The sequence below is a fragment of the Lutra lutra genome, chromosome 7 (genome assembly GCF_902655055.1).
Source record: "Lutra lutra chromosome 7, mLutLut1.2, whole genome shotgun sequence".
In the NCBI taxonomy this organism is placed as follows: domain Eukaryota; kingdom Metazoa; phylum Chordata; class Mammalia; order Carnivora; family Mustelidae; genus Lutra; species Lutra lutra.
In genome coordinates this window covers 100894065-100921864 of record NC_062284.1, presented here as the reverse complement: position 1 = coordinate 100921864, position 27800 = coordinate 100894065, and the positions used below count along the sequence as shown (strand labels likewise).

Below are 27800 nucleotides of genomic sequence, written 5' to 3'. Positions count from 1 at the left end.
AGATTTTCTCTCTCCCTGGCCCTCTCCCCTGTGCCCTTGCTCTCTAAAATAAATAAATAAATATTTAAAAAATATAAATGGATTAAATTCTCCAATCAAAAGATACAGAGTGGCTGAATAGATTTTTTAAAAAAATATATGACCCAACAATATGCTGCCTATAAGGGACTCACTTCAACTTTAAGGACACACACAGACTAAGGGAATGGGAGAAGATAGTTCATGCAAATGGAAACCAAATGAAAGCTGAAGTAGCTCTACTTATATCAGAAAAAATGGACTTTAAGACAAACCTATTATAAGAGACAAAGAAGTTCACTATATAATGATAAAGGGGTCAATCCAATAAGATGATATAACATTTGTTAATTTACATGTACCCAACCTAGAAACAGCTAAATATACAAAGCAAGTATTAATAGACCTAAAGGGAGAAATAAACACAATACAAGAATAGTAGGGGACTTTAATACTTAATTGTCATCATTGGATAGATCATCCAGGCAGAAAATCAATAAAGAAACATTGGACATAACATGTTAAACCAGGTGGACTTGACAAACATTTACAGAAGATTCCATCCAAAAGCAGAATACATATTTTTCTTAAGCACACATGGAACAATCTCCAGGATAGATCAGATGTTAGGCCACAAAATAAGCTTCTGTTCCTCTCCTGTTCTTGCTCTCCTCTCTCTCTAAAATGAATGAGGAAATGAATGAATGAATAAATAAATAAATCCTTTAAAAAATAGTACTGGGAGTTCTAGCTAGGGCAATTATGCAAAACAAAGTAATAAAGGGCATCCAAATCAGAAACAAAGATGTAAACTATCTCTGTATATAGATGGCATGATACTATATATAGAAAACCCTAAAAACTTCACCAAAAAACTTAGAATAAACAAATTCAGTAAAGTTGCAGGATACAAAATCAATATACAAAAACCAATTGTTTTTCTGTACATTAGTAACAAACTACCTGAAAGAGAAATTAAAAATCAGGTTCAATTTACAATTGCTTTGAAGAAATAAAATACCTAGGAATATATTTAACTAAGGAGGTAAAAGACTTATACACTGGAAACTGTAAGACATTGATGAAATAAAAATGAAGAAGTCACAATAAATGGAAAGGTACTCCATGCTCATGGACTGGAAGAATTAATATTGTTAAAACGTCTATTTTACCCAAAGTAATCTACAGATTCAATGCAATCCCTATCAAACGTCCAAGGGTATTTTTCACGGAAATGAAACAAAGAATTCTAAAATTTGTAATGGAACCACAAAATATCCCAAATAGCTAAAGGAACCTTGAGAAAGAGAAACAAAGCTGTAGGCATCACAATTCCAGATTTCAAACTATATTACAAAACTATACTAATCAAAACAGTATGGTATTGACATAAAAATATGGAACAGAACAAAGAGCCCAGAAATATACCCATGCATACACAGCCAACTTATGACAAAGGAGCCAAAAATATATAATGAGAAAAAGATAGTCTCTTCAACAAATGGTGCTGGAAAACTTAGGTAACCCCATGCAAAAGAATGAAACTCGACCACTATTTTTACCATTCACAAAAATCCACTCATGATGAATTAAAAACTTGAATGTAAGACCTGAAACCAGAAAAGTCCTATAATAAAACATAAAGGGGAAGCTCCTTGACATCAGTCTTTGCAATGATTTTTTTTTCTTTTTATTTGACACCAGAAGCAAAGGCGACAAAAGCAAAAATAAACAACTGGGACTACATCAAACTAAGAAGATTTTGCACAGGAAAAAAAAAATCTATCAACAAAATAAAAGGGCAACCTCCTGAATGGAAGGAGATATTTGCAAATCATATGTTTAGTCAAGGGCTAATATCCAAGATAAATAAACTTAGATGCCTGGGTGGCTCAATTGGTTAAGCATCTGCCTTCTGCTCAGGTCATGATCCCAGGGTCCTGGGATCAAGTCCTACATTGGCCTCCCTGCTCAGCAGAGAGTCTGTTTCTTCCTCTACCCTTCCCCCCTGCTCATGATCTCTCTCTCTCTCTCTCAAATAAAATCTTTAAAAAAAAAAGAATTCATACAATTGATAGCAAAAACCAATCTCATTAAAAATGATCAGAAAGGGGCACCTGGGTAGCTCAATTCCTTAGGCCACTGCCTTTGGCTCAGGTCATGACTCTGGAGGCCTGTGATTGAGTCCCATATTGGGCTTCCCCTACTCTGCAGGGAGCCTGCTTCTCCCTCTCCCTCTGCCTGCCACTTCCCCTGTTTGTGTGTGCTCTCTCTGTGTGTCAAATAAATAAATAAATAAATAAATAAAATCTTTTTTTTTTTAAATGGTCAGAAGAATAGACATTTTGCTAAAAAAGACATACAGATGGCCAATATACACATAAAAAGGTACTCGACATCACTAAACATCAGGGAAATACAAATCAAAATCATAATGAGTTACCCTCTCAACCTGTTAGAACAGTTATTATTAAAAAAAAAAAGATAACATGTATTGGTGACGATGTGGAGAAATGGGGACCCTTGTGTACTGACAGTCAGCAATAAAGGGTTGAGGAAAGATGGCAGTAGAGTAGGAAGACCCTAGGCTCACCTTGTCTCACAAATACAACTGGATAACTACCAAATCATCCTAAACACCCTAGAAATCAACCTGAAGATTGGCACAATAAACCTCACAAGTAAAGGTAGAGAAGAGGTAGGAAGTACGGAGATAGTCTGGGGTGAAATGGATCATGGCTGCTGTGATGGGGAGGGAGCCACTCTTGTGGAGAAGAGGGAGAGACAGATTAGTACACAGGGGCATGCATGGGGAAGATGGTTCCCCACAGCAACTGGTTTGGAAAGTGAGAGGGGCTGAATTTTGTACAACCAGTGGTAGTTAAAGCCTAGAGTTGTCAAGGTCAGCATGCTTGGCTCTGGGAGAGACTCAAGGCATTGGGCTGCTCTTGGAGAGAAGGCAGGGAAAACAGCCTGTGACATACAGCATGGAAACAGCAATCTAAAGAGTGCCTAAGGCACATAATGAGGAGGTTATTTGCTCTTTTTGGTGTGCCAGAGAGGCAGCAGTCATGGAGAGACCCCTCTGGGAACAAAGGAAAAGGCAAGTGCCATTTCCCTCCCTCACCCCTCAGCATAAGCATGGGGCCATCTGTGGGAACCAGTAGAGTGTCAACACTCACTACCTAACTTGCTACATCAAGCTCAGTCCCCCAAAGCTCTGGTGTAACTGCCCTTCCCAATCATGCTTACCTCAGTCACAGCAAGGTGGGCCCCCTTGTCCAGAAGACTGGCCCAAACTCCATCTTCCAACCTTGGTTTTCCAAGGCCTCAGTTCTAGCAGCTGGTCCCAGCTCACAGGCAGACAAGAGCTCACCCAGTTAAAACTTACACTTTGAGGCCAGGGACCAAACACTGCCCACAATAGGCAGAGAGCCTCTCCCAGTGACTAGCCTTAAGGGAAAAAAATGGCCAGGAACAATAGTAGAGCACACACAGCACACACTGGAGACACTCAGAAGCACCAGGCCCTGGGGAACAGGGTACACCACATGGCAGGACACTACAGGGCCAGTTTATCATAAGGTTGTTGCTCTTTTTTTTTTTTTTTTTAAGATTTTCTTTATTTATTTACAGACAGAAATCACAAGTAGGCAGAGAGGCAGGCAGCGGCGGGGGGGGGGGAAGCAGGCTCCCCTCTGAGCAGAGAACCCGATATGGGGCTCGATCCCAGGACCCTGAGATCATGACCCAAGCCAAAGGCAGAGGCTTTAACCCACTGAGCCACCCAGGCACCCCAAGGTTTTTACTCTTAAGAACAGGAGAAGTATTGGGGCACCTGGGTGGCTCAGGCAGTTGCGTGTCTACCTTCAGTTCAGGTCATGATCTCAGGGTTCTGGGATTGAGCCCTGTGTCAGGTTCCCTGCTCAGCAGGGAATTTGCTTCTCCCTCTGTCCCTCCTCCAACTCATATGAATGTACATGTGTGCATGCTCTCTCTCTCTCTCTCTCTCTCTCAATAAATAAAATCTTTTAAAAAAAATTTGGAGAAGTACCTGACTTTCCTAACACAGAGATGCCAGGCACAGAGACTTAGACAAAATGAAAAAACAGAGGAATTTATCCCAAATGAAAGAAGAGAAAAAGGCCACAGCTGGAGATCTAAGTGAAACAGATATAAGTAATATGCTTGATGGAGAATTTAAAGCAATGATCATAACATAGTCACCAGACTTGAGAAAAGGATGGAAGATATGACAGAGACCTTTAACACAGAATAAGGAATAACAAAGCAGCAATAAGGGCTCAATAAATGAAATGAGAAACATGTTGATAGGATGAACAGCAGGATGAAAGAAGCAGAAGAAGGAATTAATGAACTAGAAAACAGAGTAATGGACAGTAATCAAGGTGAATAAAAGAAAGAAAAAAGAATTGTGCAGAATGAGAATAGACTTGCGGGGGGGGGGGGTGCCTGGGTGGCTCAGTAGGTTAAGCCTCTGCATTCGGCTCAGGTCATGATCTCAGCGTCCGGTGATCGAGCCCTGCATTGGGCTCTCTGCTCAGTGGGGAGCCTGCTTCCCCTCTCACTCTGCCTGCTGCTCTTCCTATTTGTGATCTCTCTGTCCAATAAATAAAATCTTTTAAAAAAGAGAGAGAGAGAGAACAGACTTAGGGAACTCAGTGACTCTATCAAACATAATAACATTCACATAACAGGAGTCCCAGAAGAAGGAAAGAGAGAGAAAAGGGGACAGAAAATTTATTTGAGTAAATAACAGCTGAAAACTGTCCTAATATGGGGAAGGAAATAAATATCCAGATACAAGAGGCACACAGAACCCTCAACAAAATCAACAAAAGCAGATCTACCCTAAGACATATTATAATTAAAATGGAAAATACAGTGATAAAGAAAAAAAATACTAAAGCAGATAGACAAAAGAAGATAGTTACATATAGGGGAACCCCCATAAGGCTATCAGGAGATTTTAAAGCAGACACTTTCTAAGTCACAAGAGAGTGGCATGATATACTCAAAGTGCTGGAAAAAAACCCTGCAGCCAAGAATACTATATCCAGTGAGGCTATCATTCAGAATAAAAGGAGAGATAAAGAGTTCTCTAGACAAACAAAAAGTAAAGGTATTCATGACCATTAAGCCAGCCCTGCAAGAAATATTAAAAAGGACTCTTCAAGTGGAAAGGATACACCAAAAGTAACAGTATGAAGGTAAAACAAAAGCAGTAAAAATGAATATTTTGTACAATACCAACCAAGGAACTCATAAAATAGAAGGATGTAAAATATGATACCATATACCTAAATGTGGGGAGGAATAAAGAATGGGTTCAAACTTAAATGACCTTCAACTTAATATAGACTGCTATATTGAGAAGAGATTATATACAAACTTAATGGTAACCATATATCAAAAGCCAGTAATACGTATGCAAAGAATAAAGTGAAAGAAATCCAAATATATCACTAAAAAAAACCCAGCAAACCAAGTAAGAGAGAAAGATAAGAAAGGATCAGAGAAAATCTTCAGAAACAACCAAAAAAACGAGTAATAAAATGGCAATAAATATGTATCTATCAATAATTACTTTGAATATAAATGGACTAAATGTTCCAATCAAAAGACATAGGGTAACAAATGGATAAAACAAAAGGATAAAACAAGGCAGCATATGCTGCCTACAAAAGACTTATTTTAGACCTAAAGACACAGGCAGATTGAAATTGACAGAATGGAGAAATATCTATCATGCAAATGGATATAAAAAGATAGCCAGTGTACCAATACTTATATTGAATAAACTAGACTTTAAAACAAAGACTGTAACAAGAGACAAAGGACACTATATAATAATAAAGATGACAATCCAAAAGGAAGATATAACAATTATAAATATTTTACATCCAACATAGGAATACCCAAATACATAAAACAGTTAATAACTAACATAAAGGAACTAATCAAGAAGAATACAATAATAGCAGGGGACTTTAACAACCTGCTCACATCAATGGACAGATCATCTAAATAGAAAATCAACAAGGAAACAATGGCTTTGAATGACACATTGGACCAGATAGACTTAACAGATGTATTCAGAACATTCTATCCTAAATCAGAAGAATACATATTCTTTTCAAGTCCACAAGTCCTCCAGAAAAGATCACATATTAGCTTACAAAACAAGCTTCAACAAATTAAAAAAGACTGAAGTCATATCATGCATTTTTTCTGACCATAATGGCTAGAAGTCAATCACAAGAAAATATCTGGAAGACCACAAATACATGGAAGCTAAGTAACATGCTACTAAACAATAAATCAGCCAACCAGAAATAAAAAAAAGAAATTAAAAAGTACATGGCAACAAATAAAAATGAAAATACAATGGGTCAAAAACCTTGGGATACAGTTCTAAGAGGAAAGCTCATAGCAATACCATCCTACCTCAAGAGGCAGGAAAAATTCAAATAAACAACTAAATTTACACATAAAGAGCTAAGAAGAACAACAAAGAAAACCCAGAACCAGGAGGAGGAAGGAAACAATAAGGATTAAAGCAGAAATAAAATAGAAATTAAAAAAACAATAGGACAGATCAATGAAACCAGAAGCTGTTTCTTTAAAAAAAAAAAAAAAAGAAAAGAAAATCAATAAAGGAGCTCCTGGGTAATGCTGTTGCTCAGGAGTCCATCCAACTCTTGGTTTCAGCTCAGGTAGTGATCTTGGGGTTGTGGGATCAAGCCCTGTGTCAGGCTCCACACTCAGCACAGAGTTTGTTTGAACTTCTCTCTCCATCTCCCTCTCTCCCTCCCATTCATGCTCTCTCTCTCTCTTAATAAAATATTTTTTTAAAAAATCAATAAAATGGATAAACCTCTACCCAGACCTATCAAGAAAAAAGGACAAAGGACTGAAGTAAATAAAATCACAAATGAGAGAGGAGAAAGAACTACACCACAGAACTAAAAGTAATTATACGAAAATATTACAGAAAACTATATGCCAACAAATTGGACAACCTAGAAGAAATCAATAAATTCCTAGAAACATATAACTTCCCAAGACAGAATCAGGAAGAAATAGAAAATTTGAACAGACCAATTGCCAACAAAGAAATTGAATCAGTAATCAAAAAACTCCAAACAAAAATCCAGGATCGGATGGCTTCCCAGGTGAATTCTACCAAACATTTAAAGAAGAGTTAATACCTATTCTTCTCAAACTATTCCAAAAAATAGAAAAGGAAGGAAAAGTTCCAAATTTATTCCATGAGGCCAGCATTATCCTGATTCCAAAACCAGAAAAAGACACCACCGAAAAAAGAGAGAGAGAGAGAGAACTACAGGACAGTATCTCTGATGAACATAGATGCAAAAATGCTCAACAAAATGCTATCAAACTAAATTCAACAACACATTAAAAAAAAACCTTTCAGCACAATCAAGTTAGATTTACTCCTGGGATGCAAGGATAGTTCAATATTTGCACATCAATCAATGTGATACTGTAAGCGCCTGCCCCTCCCCTAGAGGAACTTGCTTGTGGACCTTGGATGTAGGAGCAGGGCAGGCCGGGTGGAGACGTCCAATTGGTGGGGTGCACCGTATATCCACTGGGGTGAATTGGGATTCAATTGGCCGCCTGTGTAGGGGCGGGGCTCAACCACCCCCATAACGTTGGTCTGCGAGGCTGTCGGGGAGGAAGAAGGAGAGCTGTTGAAGGAAGAAGAAGAAGAGTCATCGGAGAGGGAAGAAGAAGAGCTGTAAGAGCTGTAGGAGCTGTGACAGCTCTTGTAAGAGCTGTAGGAGCTGTCATAGCTCTTATCAGAGCTATAAGCGATGCCAGCGGCCCTGACGCTGGCAGCCCTGCCGCCAGCAGTCCCAGCGGTCCTGAGCTGCCAGGGGTCCCAGCAGCCCCGAGACACCAGCGGCCCCGATGCCAGCAGCCCCGAGATGCCAGTGGCCCTGAGAGGCCAGCAGCCTCGCCACCACCGAGACACCAGTGGCCCCGACGCCAGTGGCCCCGCCCACACACCGCGACCCTCGGCAGCGGCACTGTGGAGGACGGCCTAGATGCCAGCAACCTCGCCTCGAACCCTGAGCCGCTGCCTCGCCAGAGCTGTGTCATTCTGGGGAGCGGCTTCGTCTGGGAAGAGGCTTCCTCCAGAGCGGCCTCGCCGGAGCAGCCCTGTCTGGTGAGCAGCCCTGTCTGGGGAGCGACCTCATTAGCAGGGGCCTCCTCTGGGGAGCAGCCTTGTCAGGTGGCGTCATGGGGAGCAGGGTCTGTATCATCGGTGTTGTCCTCCTTGTCATCGTCGCTGTCGTCATCACCTCTTCGTTGTTAGGAGCGGCCTCGTCCTGGGAGCGGCTTCCTCCAGAGTGGCCTCTTCTTAGGAGTGGCCCTGTCCAGGGAGCGACCTCATCAGCAGCGGCCTTCTTGGGAGTGGCCTCTTCTTGGGATCGGCTCCGACCGGGGAGCGGCCTCATCTGCAGAGCAGACTCGTCCAGAGCGGCCTTCTTGGGAGTGACCTTGTCAGGATCATCGTCGTCGTCTTTTTGTAAGAGACAGCCCTGACCGGTCAGTTTGATTCTTGATGCTTGGCACGAAATAAAGCTTTGCTTGACCTTCGCTTTGTATCAGTCTTGTTCCTTTGATCACGGACCCTAACAATACATTATTACATCAATAAGAGAAAGGATAAAAACCATATGATCATTTCAATAGATGCAGAAAAAGCTTCTGACAAACTACAACATCCATTCATGATTAAAAAAATCCTTAACAAAGGAGGTTTAGAGAGAACATACTTTCAATACAATAAAAGCCATTTTTAAAAAGATTTTATTTATTTATTTATTTATTTGACACAGAGAGAGAGTGAGAGAGCACACACAAGCAGAGGGAGAGGCAGAGAGGAAGGGAGAAGCAGGCTCCCCACTGAGCAGGAAGTCTGATGTGGGGCTTGATCCCAGGACCTGGGATCGTGACCCTCTTGGAGGCAGCCACTTAACCAACTGAGCCACCCAACTGCCCACATAAAGGCTATTTATGAAAAACCCACAGCTAACATCATCCATAATGGGGAAGAACTGTGCGCTTTTCCCCTATGATCGGGAGCAAGACAGGGATGTCCGCTCTCACCACTTTTATTCAATATAGTACTAGAAATCCTAGCCACAGAAACAACACAACAAAAAGAAATAAAAGGCAACCGAACTGGTAAGGAAGAAGTAGAACTTCCACTGTTTGTAGATGACATGATACTATGTATAGAAAACCCAAACTACTCCACCAAAAAACTGCTAGAACTAATAAATGAATTCAGCAAAGCGGCAAGGTACAAAATTAATGTACAGAAATCCGTTTTCCTATATAGCAATAATGAACCAGCAGAGAGTGAAATTATGAAAACAATCTCATTTATAATTATACCAAAAACAATAAGATATAAAGGAATAAACTTATTCAAAGCAGTGAAAGACCTGTATTCTGAAAACTATAAAACACTGATGAAAGAAATGGAAAATACAAACCAATGAAAATTCATTCCAAGCTTACAGAAGAACAAATATTGTTAAAATGTCCACAATACCCCAAACAATGTATATATTTAATGCAATCTCTGTCAAAATACTAACCTCATTTGTCACAGAACTATAACAATCCTAAAATTTATGTGGAAACCCAAAAGACCCCGAATAGCCAAAGCAATCTTGAAAAAGAAAAACAAAGCTGGAGTCATCACAATTCCAGACTTCAAGTTATATTACAAAGATATAGTAATCAAAACAGTATAGTACTAGTACAAAAATAGACATATAGATCAATGGACCAGAACAGAAAACCCAGAAATAAACCCATAATTTTTTTTAATTGTGTGCTTTTCTTCTTTTTTTTTTAAAGATTTTATTTATTTATTTGAGAGAGCGCGAAAGTAAGTATCAGTACAGAAACAGGCAGAGGGAGAAGGAGAAGCAGGCTCCCTGCTGAGCAGGGATCCTGATGTGGGGCTCAGTCAGAAAACCCTGGGATCATGACCTGACCTGAAGGCAGCCACTTAACCGACTGAGTCACCCGGGTGCCCCAATAAACCCACAATTATATCGCCAATTAATCTCTGACAAAGCAGGAAAGAATATCCAATGGGAAAGACAATCTCTTCAACAAATGATGTTGGGAAAATTGGACAGCAATATACAAAAGAAAGAAACTAAACCACTTTCTTACACCATACGCAGAAATAAATTCCAAATGGATTAAAGACCTAAATGTGAGACCTGAAACCATAAAAATTCTGGACCAGAACACAGGCAGTAATAATTTTGACACTGGCCTTACCAGCTTTTTTCTAGATAGGTTCCCTGAGGCAAGGGAAACAAAAGCAAAAATAAACCACTGGGAATACATTAAAATAAGAAACTTCTGCACTGTGGAGGAAGCAATCAACAAAACTAACAGGCAACCTTCTGAATGGGAGAAGATATCTGTAAATGACGTATCTGATAAAGGGCTAGAATCCAAAATATATAAAGAACTTACACAATTCAACACCCCCCCCAAAAAAAATCCAATTAAAAAATGGGCTGCAGGGCGCCTGGGTGGCTCAGTGGGTTAAGCCTCTGCCTTCGGCTCAGGTCATGATCTCAGGGTCCTGGGATCAAGTCCCACGTCGGGCTCTCTGCTCAGCAGGGAGCCTGCTTCCCCCTCTCTCTCTCTGCCTGCCTCTCTGCCTACTTGTGATCCCTCTCTGTCTGTCAAATAAATAAATAAAATCTTAAAAAAAAAAATGGGCTGCAGACATGAAGACATTCTTCCAAAAAAGACATATAGATGACCAATCTTCACATGAAAAGATGCTCATCGTTACTTAACCATTAGGTAAATGCAAATCAAAACTTCAAGGGATATCACCTCACATTTCAGAATGGCTAAAATCAATAAAACAAAACAACAGGTGTTGGCAAGGATGTGGTGAAGAAGGAACCCTTTTGTACTGTTAGTAGGAATGCAAACTGCTACAGCCACTGTGGAAAACAGCATGGAAGTTCCTCAAAGAACTAAAAATACTACTACCCTACTATCCAACAATCACATTACTGGGTATTTACCCAAAGAATGCAAAAACACTGATTTGAAAAGATACATGTACCCACATGTTCATTACAACATTGTTTACAATAGCTAAGATATGGAAGAGACAAACTAAAAAAACAGACTCTTAACTATAAAGAACAAACTGATGGTTATCAGAGGGGAGGTGGGTGGGGAGATTGATGAAATAGGCGATGGAGACTAAGAGTACACTTATTATGATGTTCCCTGAGCAATGTATAGAATTACTGAATCACTATATTGTGCACCTTACATTAATATAACACTGTATGTTAACTCACTGGAATTAAAATTAAAACTTAAAAAAAAACTGTTGTAAGCAACATAAAACAAAAACGAAAACGTGTTCCTCAAAAATTTTGAAAGAGAAACTATCATATGGTCTGCAATTCCACGTCTGCATATTTATATAAAAAAAAATTTAACCACTATCCAGAAAAGATATACACACCTACATATTCATAGCAGCATCACTAACAATAGCTAAGACATGGAAACAACTTAAGTGTCCACTGTTAGATGAGCGGATAAAGAAGTTTGTGTATACACACACACAAACACACAAACAGTGGAATATTATTCAGCCCCTAAAAAGGAAATCCTGTCATTTACAACTTCGATGGAGCTTTAATACATTACAGTAAGTGAAATAAGGAGAGAAAGACAGATACTGTATGATCTCACTTCTATGCTGAATCTAAAAAAAAAAAATCATAGGTAAAGACAGCAAATTAGTGGTTACAGAGTTGGTGGGTGGGGAGCAAAATCAATGGAGGGGTCAAAAGGCACAAACTTCCAGTTATAAGTTAAATTAGTCCTGGGGATGTAATGTAGGCATGGTGAGTACAGGTAACAATACTGTACTGTATACTTGAAAGTTATGAAGAGAGTAAATGTTAAAAGTTCTCATCATAAGAAAAAAACAAATTTGTAACTATGTGTGCTGAGGGATGTTAATTAGGCTTACTGAAATAATCATCTTGCAAAATAATCATATCAAATCACGTTATACATCTAAAACTAATACAATATTCTATGTGATTTATATCTCAATTAAAAAATAAGTAAAAATGCCTAGAAAACACATCAATGATTCTATTAAACTAGACACTGAGATTGTCACCTGGCTACCTTGGATCCTCACTGCATGTACACCAACATGTAAAAAAGGAGGGCGCTGTACTGGCTAGAGTGACTATTAAGGAGAAATTGCGTTCCTTTGGTCCAAAAGGAAAAAGAGGGATACGTCTAAAATGCAGGAGATCTCTTGGGTATCTCTTAGAACTGTGATCTATGATAAATTTTAAAATTGATTCCTTCAGTTTTTGCTAAATTATAAAATTTACAGGATTCTGTTGCTCAGAAGAAACTCATTGAAAACATAGGGCCAGACTGTGGTAAGGAAACAAAGCTGTATGTTTCTTAACATTTGTGTTTATTTCTTTTTATATCTTATACATTCTTTCCTATGCAAAGGGGTAAAAGGAAGGATGGATACAGAAATGTGGATGCCACATTTCTAATTAGTGCCACATCACTAATGTTTGATGGTGTGAGAATGCATGAAACAGTAAAAGTGTTAACTGAAATTTAAATCTCACAAATAAGCAGAAAATATAATTCCCGGCAGACGATATATATGGTGTTCTTCAAACAGTATTAAGAATAAAATACTTTGCAATTTCAGTAAGTTGAAAACTTACGCTCTAAGACAAGGAACGGGAGCTACTAAGCTATGTGACTTTGGTAAATTACTTAACATCTCTGGATCTCGGTTTCCTCATCTGTAAAATGAGGATACCTGTGTTGGAAATGGAAGCTCAGAGAAAAGCCATTTTTTTCTTGTCCTAACACAGGTTTTCTCCACCTGAGCAGGACTGACATTTCAGACCAGGCTGAAACGTTGTTGTGGGGCCCTGTTCTGTGTATTTCAAGATGTTTCACAGCGTCCCTGGTCTCTCCCCACCTCTCCCCTCTCATCTGGAGAGACGCCAGGGACACCCCTCCCACAGACAGGAGGCTGAGAAAGCTCCAGACATTGCCAATTGTCCCCTGAGAGGCAAACCCGCCACAGCTGAGAACCAGTGCCTCAACCCTATGGTTCATCCAAAAAGGATGTGAAAGGAGTGTAGTGGCCCTGTTTCATGGAGGGGACTCAGAAAACTGGGGATGGGGAACTTCCAGCTGCGGGTGAGTCGCTGAAGTCCTAATTAAACGGACTATTAAAAGAAGGGACCACAAGGGGCAACCGAAGAGGGCAAGAGGCCGAACCTCCGGCTTCCGAAAATGAAAGAGGCGCACACTATCAGCACTTACTCCGCTTCGCGGACTCGTCCGCTGAGTTATTTCCAGAAAAGCGGAGAGCCGGACGCCGCGGGAAGGCCGAGAGGAGGCAGCCGGTGCGCAGTCCCGCGCCTCCGGGAGGCGGAGTCCCCGCGGGGGCCGTCCTCGCCGCGCCCCACGTGCGAGAGCCCGCCTCAGGCCCCGCCCCGGCCCGCCCCTCGCCCGCGGAGCGCCCCCGCCCGCCTGCGCGCGGCCGTGCGTCAGCGGCCCGGGGTGGGGCGGAGGCGTTGGCGCTGCCACGTCCTGGTCGCGGCTCTCGCAGCGGCGGCCGCGACGGCAACCGTGGCTCGGGAGGTGGCGGAGGAGGTGGGGCTGGCGCTGAAGCCGGATCCGGATACGGTTCTGTGTACCCGGGTGGGTGAGAGTCCGACGGTCCTGGAGAGGAGCGCCGACCGCGAGGCCTCCACGGGTGAGGGAGGCTGGGGGCCGGGGAGCGAGAGCGGGGCCGCGCCGGGTGTCCTGGGGGCCGTCGTGGGCCTGCCTGCACATTTATCAAACAGGTGTGACTGTGCCTGCTGCGCCCGGGGGGAGGCGAGCTAGGCCCGGGTGGGAGGTGTTTTTTCCGGGAGCCGCGCATTTAGCTTGGCCAGGTGGGTGCACATGTGGTTATAGAGCGCGTTTCCGAGCAAATTGAGCGGACACGCGCCGGGAGCAGAGAGAGGTTAGGACTGAGGGCCAGGGGTCCAGGCGTCCAGCTGTATAGGGCCACAGGAGCAGGGACTGGGGTCGAAACTAACTCTTGCTCAGCAGGCTTCAGCGTGGAGGTTGGAGACAGTTGCTTAGTCTCTGCCGCCATCGGTTTTCAACGGGCACAAATGCCGCGAACCCCCTTTTATCTGTTCCTTTCCGAGGTGCACCCCACAGAGGTCGGGAGCCGCTTGAAGACATGCTCCTGCTCCAAAGACCACGTCCTGCACTGACTAATAGGGGCTTTCACTGCGGGAAGGAGGGACGTCCTTTGTCTCTTTTCCCGGGGCTTGTACTCCTAGGCACACTGAGCACTATGATTTCCCTTGTAAGAGGAGCTGATGTCTATGTAAACCCAACTTTTAAAATTCATACAAAATGGAAACGGGCGATTATGGAATTAGTTTTGTTAGGTTATACACTAATGAACAAATCTTAGAATGGGTCTCAATAAATCATTTAGATCAGTTCTGTTTAGGCAGAATTCGCTGACATTATCTTCAAATTAGAGCTACCTATTTGGTACGATGATGTAAAGATTGGTGTCTATTGAGTATTGTATTTTAGAGTTCAAGATGGGAAAACAAGATATAGGATTCTAGTCTCAGTTCACTCGTTTGCTGTGTTACCTTGGGGCTCCACATGCTCGTTTCCTAATCGGTAGTCTGGGAATAATGCCAGATTATAGGGATCAAAACGATCAGAAAATAGTTTTTAAAATTTTCAAGTGACGTATAATTGCATAACTTAATAATAATATGGCCAGGCCTGTTAAAATCATCAGCGAATAAAATACTCTTTGGATTAAAAATTTAATCGAATTATTGAAATTATGAAATTTATGTAGACAAACACTAAAGTCTCAAACAGCAAACTTTCCCCCATTCATGTACTGAAGTAATGTTGTGATGGCCCCGTGGCTCTTGAAATATGCTAAGCACCTACACTTGGCCTTGGATCATGCTTTTTTTTTTTAATTTTTAAAAGATTTTATTTATTTATTTATTTGACAGAGATCACAAGTTGCAGAGAGGCAGGCAGAGAGAGAGGAAGGGAAGCAGGCTCCCTGCTGAGCAGAGAGCCTGATATGATGCGATATGATGCTGGGCTCGATCCCAGGACCCTGAGATCATGACCTGAGCCACCCAGGCGCCCCGTGCTTTTAAATTTTTTATATCAACTTTAAAGATCTTCATTCCCAGTGTCTGTTATTACTTGTTGCTCTCAGTTGCTTGTTTCTAGCAGCACCTCCTCGCAAATACACTTTGTATTTTAGGGTGCTGTAGAAGCTGGGAATTGTTGAAATTGTGTCCAAAGAATAGTCAACTGAATGAAAACCTGATGATCCTAGTAAAAATGAGTTTGGTGTATGGTTTTTGTGATCTCATTTGTGGCAATCTGGGAATCTTTCTTCTTTTGAATTTTCTGAAATGTGGCCTTTAAGTCAGTCTTATATCATTTGTTATTGATTCACTAGGAATTTATTGGGCTGTTAGGCACATATGGACCTTGTAAATGCATGCTAACTTGGCAATTAAATTGGAAAAGTTCTGAAAACTTTTGTTTTAAGATTTTATTTATTTATTTGACAGAGAGCACAAGCAGGGGAACTGGGAGAGGGAGAAGCAGACTCCCCGCTGATCAGGGAGCACCAGGATCATGGGCTCTGGGATCATGACCTGAACCTAAGGCAGATGCTTAACCAACTGAGCCATCCAGGTGCCCCTAGGGTTTACCTCTGAAAATCAGTCACCCTGGTGATAATGATGAGATTCAGCCTCAGACAGCTGCAATTCTATTTACTGAAATTTCCAAGTTTTGCAGTACTGTGGGCACCCTAAGATGCTAAAGTATTTCTTTTGTAAACCAGATTTATCTATTTCATTCCTTTCAGAAATCTTTCAAAATTCGGTATCAAATCACATCCTGTAGGGTTTAACTTTCCCAGCATATTTTATTGGGCATCAGCAGAGTTTTACTAAATGGGGATGGAGTAAGATAAAGGAAAGTAACTTTAACTATGGCTTTGTTTTGTAAATTAGGTCATAAAAACATTTAATTTCTGGTTGCCTGGTTACTGGATTCTTATTTCTATTCAGAATGCTTTGTTTATTGTATTTTGATATGGAGGAAATGGAGGGCTCTTTGTTAAAAAATTAAGAATTTCAAGGCAGTGGCAGCAGAGAGTAAAACCAACTGTGGGGCCCTGGGTAACTGCAGGGTTCCAGTGCCCTTGAAGCTGGCTCTGTTGCCTGGTTTTGAATCCTAACTCTATTCCTTCTTGGCCCTGTTATCTTGAGCAAATTACTGTGCCTGCTTCCTGGTCTGTAAAATGGGGATAATAATGGTAGACCTTTCATTGTATTTTTATAAGTTAACAAATACAAAGCACTCCATAAATTTTAGCCACTGTTATTTATTTTTATGATCATTCATGGAATAGGACCATCTTGTTAAAAGCATAGGAAAATATTAGTATTTACTGTTTAAAATTCACTAGTTAAAGGCTTCATAATCCTAATTCTCCTTTCTCTCTTGGAAATTATTAACTGCATTTTGTTTGTTTTCTAGGCTGTATTTTATTGTAAACTTGGGCAGCTTTATAGGAAAAAGTAATCTAGTTAACATGAAATTATTCTAATGTTCACCTAAATTCCCTTTCAAGTTCCTTAAATTTCATGGTTACAACTGTATGTTAAATAAAATGATCATCAAACTGTTTAAATAGTGTGTTGCCCTGAAGAAGTAAATTTTTAACACTCTCTGGCTTCTGTATTTAATATTTACGCTTTACTTTGTTAATAAATATTTAGCCTGTTTATCTGCATACCCAAAAAAACAATGTTGTTACAATGATGGTACTCATCTCATCTTTGAGATGAGAGTAAACCCAAAAGCCTTGGGATCCAATTATCAGGAACAAACAGTAAAGTGCATGCATTAAAGTTAACCTGTAAAAAATGTTTCAAGTGGACTGTAAGCTTGTTAACTTTGATATGATTGTTAATCATCAGAATTTATTTCCTTATTAACCTTAGAGCCAGAAATAGTGTTTATGGCATAACATATTTAAGTCCTTTTTGAGGTGGGGAAAAAGCCCCTTGGTATTCTACATAATAACTATGATTACTTTTTTTCCTTTCCTATCCAAGACTGTTTCAGTTTAACATAAACATATAACCTGTCGTCCTTTTTGTAGCCCCTGTACCCAGCACAGTACCTGACTCATGAATTAAAGATGAAAAATGTATAAATGTATAATAAATAAATAAATAAATGTATAAACATGAATTTTTAATTAGTTGCTAACTAAAATATATCTCATTGAGCACTTGCAGTGTGCTAGGCACTATTAAGTGCTATATATAATAAATCATTTCATCCTTCTAATAATTTTATCTCCATTTTACAAATGAGGAAACAGATTGTCAGAGCTGACATTAGCCATAATCGCATTTGACATTTGAACACCAGCTTGACTCCAGAGCACATGTTTTTTTATGTCTTGGGTTTAAATCCTTGCTGTAGGGCGCCTGGGTGGCTCAGTGGGTTAAGCCGCTGCCTTCGGCTCAGGTCATGATCTCAGAGTCCTGGGATCGAGCCCCGCATCGGGCTCTCTGCTTGGCAGGGAGCCTGCTTCCTCCTCTCTCTCTGCCTGCCTCTCTGCCTGCTTGTGATCTCTCTGTCAAATAAATAAATAAAATCTTTAAAAAAAAAAAATCCTTGCTGTACTAATTTCGTGATCTTGGGCAGGTTACTTACCATGTGTTGCCTGCATTTCCTCATCTGTTAAAATGAAGATAATAATTATCCCTATCCTGTAAGATTGTTGAAGTAAATGAATTAGTAGTGGGTAAAAGTTCTTTGAACAATGCCTGATTCATGGGAAGAGCTGAACAAATGTTAACTTCTATTATTACACCACGTTACCTTCCCAAAGCCTCTACTACAGTGTAGCATTACCTATAGGGTTGTGTTGGGTTCCACAGGCAGGAGTTGAATCAAGCTTTAAGGAAAAGTTAAGAGAAAAATTGCCTTTAAGCATATTGTGACTTAGGAAATAGGGAACATAACGGGAGTGGGGTTATTGGGAAAATCGTCATTAAATGCACTTTAATTTTTTCCCGTTTCTTTATTTTATGGTAATGTTATGGATATGTATCTTTAAAGTCTTTGTTTGAAAGTTCTAGAAGCAAGTATCAAATAGAATAGTTTCTTTGGGTAAAGAGATAGAAATGGAAGTTAGGGGTTGCTTTACAGTCTCTTAACAGTTAGGGAGACCCTGTTCTAACAACACTGTGTTCCACAGACATGCCGCTGCCCCCATTTTTATGCTTTAGTCTATCCTTATATTTGCTATTTAGTCTATTTTTTATTAGACCACACCTAGTAAGAATCTGCCCATTTCTGAGTGTTCAGAGGAGGACAGTACCATAATTGATCCTTTTATAACAGCATGAAAAACATTGGCTATTCTTAAGCTGCAGATGATAAATTTACATTATAGATTTTTAGAAAATCTGGTGTGAAAACAAAATTCAACAGATACATTTAATATGAATCTGTCATAGCTAAGACCAAATATTACAATGAATGTAGAGTTAATTTAAGCCTGTTCATCAATTACCTTCTGTTCATGGTTCGTACAAAAAAAGACAAGAAACATACCCAGTAAGTCTTAGTGGTAAGACCACCAACAAATAATTTTTTAGCCCAATAATAAAATCCAATAATGAAAAGAAAGTAAAAGTTCATGGAAAGTGAACTATTCACAGTGCTATGCTAACACCAACCCACAGGAAATATGTATTTTTAAGATTTTATTCATTTATTTTAGAGCACGCATGTCAGCATGAGGAGGGTCAGATGAAGGGAGACAATCTCCAGCAGACTCAGCCCAGCGCAGAGCCCAACAGTAGCTCCATCTCACAACCCTTGAGATCATGACCCAAGCAGAAACCAAGAGTTGTTTGCTTAAGCACTGAGCTACCCAGGTGCCCCAGGAAAAAAGTTTTAAAATACTTGCTAGAAAACGCGGTTTTAAAGTTTAAAACTTATAGTCACTTGTTTACTATGATGTTTACCATGAGTTTTCTATTTGTGGTTGTGGCATTTATGTTAGATTCAGGATAGAATAAAATAGCTTGCATAAGTGTTAATTTTTATTAAGTAATAGAATTTCTCACTGATCCTAATTCCATATTAAAATGCCTTACCATTTAAAATTCTTATTTTAGACCTTACTGCAAAGATGAAACCTGATGAAACTCCTATGTTTGACCCAAGTCTACTCAAAGAAGTGGACTGGAGCCAGAATACAGCTACATTTTCTCCAGCCATTTCCCCAACACATCCTGGAGAAGGTTTGGTCTTGAGGCCCCTTTGTACTGCTGACTTAAATAGAGGTAGGGACTCCATTTACATATCCTGGTTAGAATTACACAGTTGGTCCTTGACAACATGGGGGTTAGGGCACTGACTCGTGTGCATTTGAAAAATCTGTATAAATTTTGATTTGCTAAACACTTAACTAATTGCTTACTTTTGACTGGAAGCCTTGGCAGTAATAGAAACAGTTGATGTACTCATATGTTATAAGTGTTATATAATGTATTCTTAAAGTAAGCTAGAGAAGAGAATGTTACTAAAATCATAAGAAAAACTTATTTATAGTACTATAAGGTTTTTATTGAAAAAAATCTGTGTATAAGTGGACCCATACAGTTGAAACCTGTGTTATTCAAGGGTCAACTGTAATTGGCATTCTGTTTTCTCCAGAAACATGATGGTGCTAATTTTAAAAAAATAAGTTTGACTTTTGAATTATTTATTTGTACTTAATTTTTTTTTAAGATTTTATTTAGAAGTAGGCTCTACACCTAGTGTAGGGCTCGAACTCATGACCCCAAGATCAAGGTGCACCCTCCACCAACTGAGCTAGCCAGGTGCCCTATTTGTATTTAATTTTTTTTTTTAAGATTTTATTTATTTATCTGACAGAGATCACAAGTAGGCAGAGAGGCAGGCAGAGAGAGAGAGAGGTGGAAGCAGGCTCCCTGCTAAGCAGAGAGCCCAATGTGGGGCTCGATCCCAGGACTCTGGGATCATGACCTGAGCTGAAGGCAGAGGCTTTAAACCACTGAGCCACCCAGGTGCCCCTGTATTTAATTTTTAAAGTCACACAATTCTAATATGTATATATCAGGGCTAAGACCAGGTATTACTGCGACATATTTCAAATGACCTAAGTACAACAACACTCCTTCCTAATTAAGAATCCAAAAAGACTTTTCATAAAGGTAAAATTGTTATCTGTAATGGCACATAAGGAAAAATCTTCTCTAAGAAGCTGGATGGGGAATGAGGGTGGAGATATATGCCTTGGATAAGTTGCAAAGGTTTTGTTTACATATATTTTATATTTCTTTTTTTAACGTCTAAATTCTCCAAATGATTTCTTTAAATTTAATGAATTTAATAAAAAATCAACTTTCTCATTTTTGTAGTTAAATCAACTTTTTAGTTTTCTTTTTGATAGGAAATTTAAAGAAACTAATTTGGGTCAAGCTAATTATTGAGTGTGTAGAAATCTAGATTATCAAAGTTCTAAAACGTTTACATTTAATTTAACATTAATGAAATTAATCAGGAATCTTTAAATATTAGTCTCAGTGTTATTTATATATATATATATTTTTAAAATTTTTATTTATTTATTTATTTATTTATTTGACAGACAGAGATCACAAGCAGGCAGAGAGGCAGGCAGAGAGACAGGAGGAAGCAGGCTCCCTGCTGAGCAGAGAGCCCGATGCGGGACTCGATCCCAGGACTCCGAGATCACGACCTGAGCCGAAGGCAGCGGCTTAACCCACTGAGCCACCCAGGCGCCCCTCAGTGTTATTTATATCTTATCTTAAAAATATTATATTTGGTCATGATAATCTTGCACCAAAGTATGTATTTGGGAAAGTTTGGCATTCCCTGCATCAACTTTAATGCAAATTACATTGATAAATATACCTGCTGGTTTTATAAATACTGAATCATTAAGGTCTGCACTATTCCAAAAATCTTATGCAGGCAAAAATATAGAACCTATTACTGTTTTATGTAGTGATTACAGAAAGAACAGGTCTCAGTTTAATCTTTTTAAATAATAAAAATTAATTTTAAAATGATCACAGAAAGTTTTGAAAACACAAGTGCCCATAATCCTACCAGCTTCACACACTGCTTCTCTTGATAGGTCTTTTATTTGGTCTTCTAATGATCTGAAATCTGTTTTTCAAAACTAGGTTTTTTTAAGGTACTAGGTCAACTGACAGAGACTGGTGTTGTCAACGCTGAACAATTTATGAGTAAGTACTACACCCTCTTTTCCTGAATGAAAAATAAAGGGAAACACATTTTTCATTTGGATCTATGCTCCAAAGTGTCTGCTTGTGTTTTTTGTTCAAATAGCTGGAAATTATTCCTGTAACAATTAGCTATTATTTAAATGTTTAATGTGACTAGCTTGTTCTAGAATCCAATTGTAGTAATTATCCTGTTTTACAAAACACCTTTTTTTTTTTTTTAAGGTTTTATTTATTTATTTGACAGAGAGATCATGAGTAGGCAGAGAGGCAGGCAGAGAGAAAGAGGAGGAAGCAGGCTCCCTGCTGAGCAGACAGCCTGATGTGGGGCTCCATCCCAGGACCCTGAGACCATGACCCGAGCTGAAGGCAGAGGCTTAACCCACTGAGCCACCCAGGCGCCCCAAAATACCTGACTTTTAGATAATTTTTGTAGCTAGGTGGCAGCTCTAGAGATTGTTTTATATTGTAGTATTTTTTTATGTGGTTAGGTTATTCATGGAAATTTCATCACCAAATAAAAAAGAGTAAGAAATTACATTCTAAATTTAATTTGTCTATATTGAATTTTAAGATCAACAGGTATCTTCAAATTTATAGTTCAGCCCCCTTTTTTTATACATGAGAAAATGGAAATCCAGAGAGGTCAAATGACTTAAGATCACAGGTAGTAATTGGTAAGGAAAAGACTAGAACCTTCCTGATTCTATCCATTGCTCTAACCTCCTGTTTTCTATAATTTCATTTCCTTCACTAGGTAAATTTCTTCATTTCCTTCACTAGGTAATTTTGTTTTGTACTCTATCTGACCCTCCCAAGATGAAAATCACCATTTTCTGATTCTGTTTTCCTTCATTGAATTTATATCTTCTTTCCCCCTCCAGAATCCTATCTAGAACAAGACTATAGAAATAAACAGTATGTGAGAATATTAGGCTGTTTTTATTCCTGAATCCTTCTTTGAATGCATATCAGATTAGATGAGAAACCCATTATTTTGGCAATATGAGTACTAAAAATCAATTTGAGAGGAAAGCATTCCGTCTTTGCTCCTATTTGCCATGTGACTTTGAGAAGATTACTTAGAAATGGAGACATTTTTCACCTAATTCACAGGTGCTTTCAAAACAAGCAAAACAGAACTGCTTCTAAAAAAGCAAGTCACGTAGTCATTAAACACTTCAGGACACAAAGGGAAAGCTGAAAACTACTTAAGCAAAATATTTTGAAGGCAGAAACTGAAAAATTACAGAATGGAGCCATGTAAACATTCTTACTAAAATTTGCAGTTTTGTTCTATTCAACTATAGAGTGTAAAGGTTAAAGAAATTGACTTAAAGTAAGTTATGAAGATATTAAAAGTCTTCATTAGTCACAGAAGTGGCATCATCTACAATTTATTTGTATTATAAGTACTGTTCATCTGAAATAGCTGTTAATAGTTGTACTTTGCTGGCAGATTTTTAAAATGTATAGACCATATTCCCATTGATGATTTACTGATGTTTCAACCACTTGGTCATTTCTAATAATACTTTCTTTAGAAACAAAGTATAAATCACCATGATGAAATACCTTCAAATATTTAATAATGAAATAAGCTAATCATAGTATTTTTATGGTACCTACTTAAGTTTAATGTCTACCACATAACACTTTTCCAATTTCCACAGAATCTTTTGAGCACATGAAGAAATCTGGAGATTATTATGTTACAGTTGTGGAAGATGTGACTTTAGGACAAATTGTTGCTACAGCAACTCTGATAATAGAACATAAATTCATCCATTCCTGTGCTAAGGTATGTGTTCACCTTAACACTTATGAATAAAATGAACAGGTGTTTTCTAGCAAAACCAACTTTGAGTTTCCATTAAATCAGTCTTATTTTCTCACTGCATTTTTATTGTAAAATGAGAGCTGTATTGCCCTGAAAAAAGCTCTACTTACTAGAAATCACTTAGTAACATTTTCCCATTGTGTTCTGAAGAGGAAGAAAATGTATTCATAATCTGAATTGTTTGCAAAAAATTGTTCTGCAAAGTGTCAGATGGTATAGTCTTAGAGAAACCAAGTCAGCATCATAAAATTTGTTAGTAATGATTAGAATACCTATGCTATTTAAAAAAGAACAATAACAATACTTTGTATGTAGATTAATACAAATTTTAGCAGTCTCCAAGCAGTTAAAGGGTTCAGAATATAATATAATTGACCCTTGAACAACATGGGAGTTAAGGACGCTGACACCTTCCCCACTTCTTGAAGTAAAAAATCTGCATGTAACTTGACTCCCAAAACTACTAATAGCCTGTTAACTGGAAGCGTTACCAACAACATAAATAGTTGATTAACATGTATTTTGTATGTTATGTATATTATATATGGTATTTTTATAATAAAGCTAGAGAAAAAATGTTATAAAACAAAATACTTCTGTGAAGTATGAATTTTGGTCGTTTTTTTTAAACTAGAAATTAATAAATTGTATTTGGATGTTTGAAAGAAACTGCTGTTATTCAGGGAATAAGGTGATGTAGTATGAACATGACAAGATTACATTCTGGATTCTGAAATCTGCTTTAAAACAGTGGGGTGGGAAGATTTAGAATATAGACAAAACAAGATTAGGCCATAAATTGATTCATTGTATTTCCTCTATAGTAAGTAAAAAATGCTTGCATTTTGGTTTTTGGAGTTTGTTTACAAAACATCAGTGAATTATGTCACTTGCTGAATTAGCTAAAAATGCCTAGTCCTTTAAAACATTATATTTTCAGAGAGGAAGAGTAGAAGATGTTGTTGTTAGTGATGAATGCAGAGGAAAGCAGCTTGGCAAACTGTAAGTAGGCAGAAACAAGGTATCCCTGGTTAGATCCTTTTTCTGTTTCCCTTAATAGTGTCTTGCTCAGGTATTTGTTTAAAAATGTTCTCCTATTTGAAGTCCTTTTTAGGTGTCATTAATTAGGCTCATTCTGTAGCTTAAAGTAAATTTAATAAAGAAAATATTTTTACGTTTTATCATGAATTTTAGAAATTGGAAGTATACCGTTTTATTGACTAACATTTTTATTAACTTTTTTTTTAACATATAATGTATTATTTGCTTCAGGGGTACAGGTCTGTGAATCATCAGTCTTACGCAATTCATAGCACTCACCATAGCACATACCCTCCCCAATGTCCATAACCCAGCCACCCTATCCTTCCCTCCCCACCCCCCAGCAACCCTCCATTTGTTTCCTGAGATTAACAGTCTCTTATGGTCTCCCTCCCCAGTCCCACCTTGTTTCTTTTTTTTCCCTCCCTACCATCCCAAGAACCCCTGCCCTGCCTCTCAAATTCCTCATATCAGAGAGGTCATATGATAATTTTATGTCTTTCTCTGATTGACTTATTTCGCTAAGCATAATACCCATTCTCCTACTAGTAGGAAACAAACTTTTGGCTAAGTCAAGTGATTCATCCCAGTTTCCCAGTCATGTTTAGAAACAGGAAATGTTCTCAGTCTTGTAAGTTTTAGAAACAGATACTAAAACATATATGCCTTTCCTGTATAATCCCTTATGCACTTATCTAAATCCCTTAAAATAAATTTGTTTCATAGGTTTATTGCCTATTTTATAAGTTAGAACTTGCTTAATACCATCTCTTCTGAGTTTTAAAGAACTCACTCAATAAATATTAAGTCCTGCTATGTGCCAGATATTATTCAAGGTATTTGGGATATATCAGTGAACAAAACAGAGCAGCTTCTAGAAGTCCACTTCTGTCATATCTTTTATAATTTCATAACTTCAGCCAAGATGTGCTTTCTTCAAAATGATACTACTTTTCAGTGTATGCAAACACGAGAGAACTCTCCAACCAAACTTCGTAGCTCTTTTCTTGTTTTTTTTTTCCTAAGGCAGTTAAAATCATATATATATATATATATATATATATATATATATATATATTTTTTTTTTTTTTTTTTTTTTTTTTTAAAGATTTATTTGAGAGAGAGAAAGAGGGAGAAAGCAGGCGGTGGGAGGGAGGAAAAGACTCCCCGCTGAGCAGGGAACCCAAAGTAGGGCTCTATCCCAAGACCCTGAGATGATAACCTGTGCTAAGACAGATGGTTATCACACTGAGCCATCCAGGTATCCCTAGAATCACATTCTTATACTGGGTTTGGATTTTTTAAGGATTTGAAAAATGTATCTTTTTGCTTTGTTTCTATTTCATACTAATTTATGTGATAATTCTTTCACAAATACTAGCTTTAAAATGATAAAGAACAATGCTATTTACTCATTACATGTGGGAATTTTGGCTGTTCCTAAGTAGTTTGAACAGATTTAGGAAAAAAATTTTAAATTTTGGCCATATTTTTTAAAAGATTGACAGTCTTCAGTGTTAACATTAATCTTAAACCTATTTTTAAAGATGGTTTAGGGTGACTTTAGTATATTGTCCTATTTATTAATGGGCTAGAGATTACTAGATAAAGTATATTTTAAACAGTAAAATGCTTTGGGTGAATTAAATGCTTTTCCCCTTACAGTTTTGAATATTTAAATGAATATGGTGAGAAAGGTCATGTTCTAAACTTGTTTCTGATATAAACTTGTTTTATTTATATAATTTTATTCATTCATATTGAGATACTCAAATGCATTTTTATTAACAAATGCTCTATGCTTCCCCCCACCTTTTGAATTTCAGGTTATTATCAACCCTTACTTTGCTAAGCAAGAAACTGAACTGTTATAAGATTACCCTTGAATGTCTACCACAAAATGTTGGTTTCTATAAAAAGTTCGGATATACAGTATCTGAAGAAAACTACATGTGTCGGAGGTTTCTAAAGTAAAAAACATTTGTAAAGTAAGAAAGACATTTGTCAAAGGAGCTAATGCAACAAGGCAATACTCTTCCTAGAGTTAAAATACTTTGTTGCTGCAACCCAGTGACCTCCATAAATTCTGGATTGAAAAAAAAAAAAAAACCATGGTAATACAACAAATATAATGACATTTAGAAGATTACTTTGGGCTGGTGGGATATGCTGTGAGTTTAGATTACAAATGAATATTATAAAGGGGATGATTTTTAACCAAAGGAATATATTTTTAACTTGAATCTTTTCTTGCATTGTATTTTTCTAAAGTTTGGCTTCATTTCTTTGTAGTTAGAGTATAGGTAGTAAGGAGTTATGTGTCTGCTATCTGTACTGTTCATTAAAAAAAAAAAAAGCATACCATGAATAAGGCTGTTATCACACTCATAGAATGAATACTTTTTTCCCATATATCATGTGAAATTGGATAAGATATAACTAAATGTAGTGCAGTCCAACAATTGTTAATCCTATTACTATACTGGTAAACAACTTGGTCAGCCTTTTAAAGTAGAAATGAAAATTATAAAATGTGACGATTCAAAGTAAACTGTGCACATCTAAAAGTTTATATAATTCTTATGCAGATAAGGTACCACCTGTCATATGTGAAGTATAATTATTAATTTGTTTAAAATACCTAAGAGCAAATATAAGGTACTTTTTAATAGTAAATTAACAAATCTTGGTGTATAAAGTATTTCGAACCTGATTTCTCATCTTTTCATCGATGTCTGAAGCCTTTCTTCTGAGTAACATTTTTATGAAAATTAAATGACAAAACAAATATTTAAATATGTATCATACTGCAATTGTTACATCCTTAAAATGCTGATGGAAGCTTTTCTATTTACTGTGATTGTCACGGTACTATTCTGGTCACTATCTTGTTTTGATTTTATTTATTTTAATTATTTTTTTAAGTTGAAGAATTCAATATTTTGTTAATGGTTCTAATCTTTTGCATTCCATGTTACATTAAATCTGTTCATACAATGAAGTTTCTTGAGTCTTCTATTAGGTCACATCCTGGTTCGTAAGATTTCAGTTTTGTGTACTCTTTGTAAAATTAACTGGGAAGGTAAAGACCAACCACTTTTTATCCCTCTGATGGCACCTACCTCAACTGGATTTAGGATTTCTCTCCTAGGAGTAAGCTAAAGTAGGCTTTCTAAAACAACAAAAATCCTTCACCAGTAGAGGGTGCACGACCTCCGTATATGAAGTGATCTTTCCCTAGTGAAAGCAACAAACCTGCTTTTCAGCCAGTTTTGCCTTTGCAGGAGTCCCTAAAACCTTAGCATGATAGTAGCTTTATTAGGTATATTCTGGTAATTAAAACCCATGTTAAAAAAAATAAGCCTAATAGAAGGCAA

General features: G+C 38.0%; 1 protein-coding gene across 3 annotated transcripts; it reads left to right on the top strand.

Moving 5' to 3' along the window:
• The first annotated feature begins 13681 nt into the window (after window positions 1-13681).
• Window positions 13682-27424, top strand: GNPNAT1 (glucosamine-phosphate N-acetyltransferase 1). 3 transcript variants are annotated; one of them, XM_047735989.1, is made up of 6 exons: window positions 13682-13906; window positions 19422-19589; window positions 21483-21545; window positions 23216-23343; window positions 24323-24384; window positions 26250-27424. In XM_047735989.1, the coding sequence occupies exons 2-6, from the start codon at window positions 19436-19438 to the stop codon at window positions 26395-26397; spliced, it is 555 nt and encodes a 184-aa protein (XP_047591945.1). In that variant the 5' UTR covers window positions 13682-13906; window positions 19422-19435; the 3' UTR covers window positions 26398-27424. The 3 variants fall into 3 exon arrangements, with proteins under 3 accessions (XP_047591945.1, XP_047591946.1, XP_047591947.1); XM_047735990.1 differs by having other exon boundaries at window positions 13716-13851; XM_047735991.1 differs by lacking the exon at window positions 13682-13906 and adding an exon at window positions 13935-14087.
• The last annotated feature ends 376 nt before the right edge of the window (window positions 27425-27800 follow it).

Coding starts and splice junctions, on each gene's coding strand:
- GNPNAT1 (XM_047735989.1), top strand. CDS start 19,436: ATGAAACCTGATGAAACTCCTATGTTTGACCCAAGTCTACTCAAAGAA. Junction 19,590..21,482: donor TACTGCTGACTTAAATAGAG/GTAGGGACTCCA, acceptor TTTCAAAACTAG/GTTTTTTTAAGGTACTAGGT. Junction 24,385..26,249: donor GGAAAGCAGCTTGGCAAACT/GTAAGTAGGCAG, acceptor TTTGAATTTCAG/GTTATTATCAACCCTTACTT.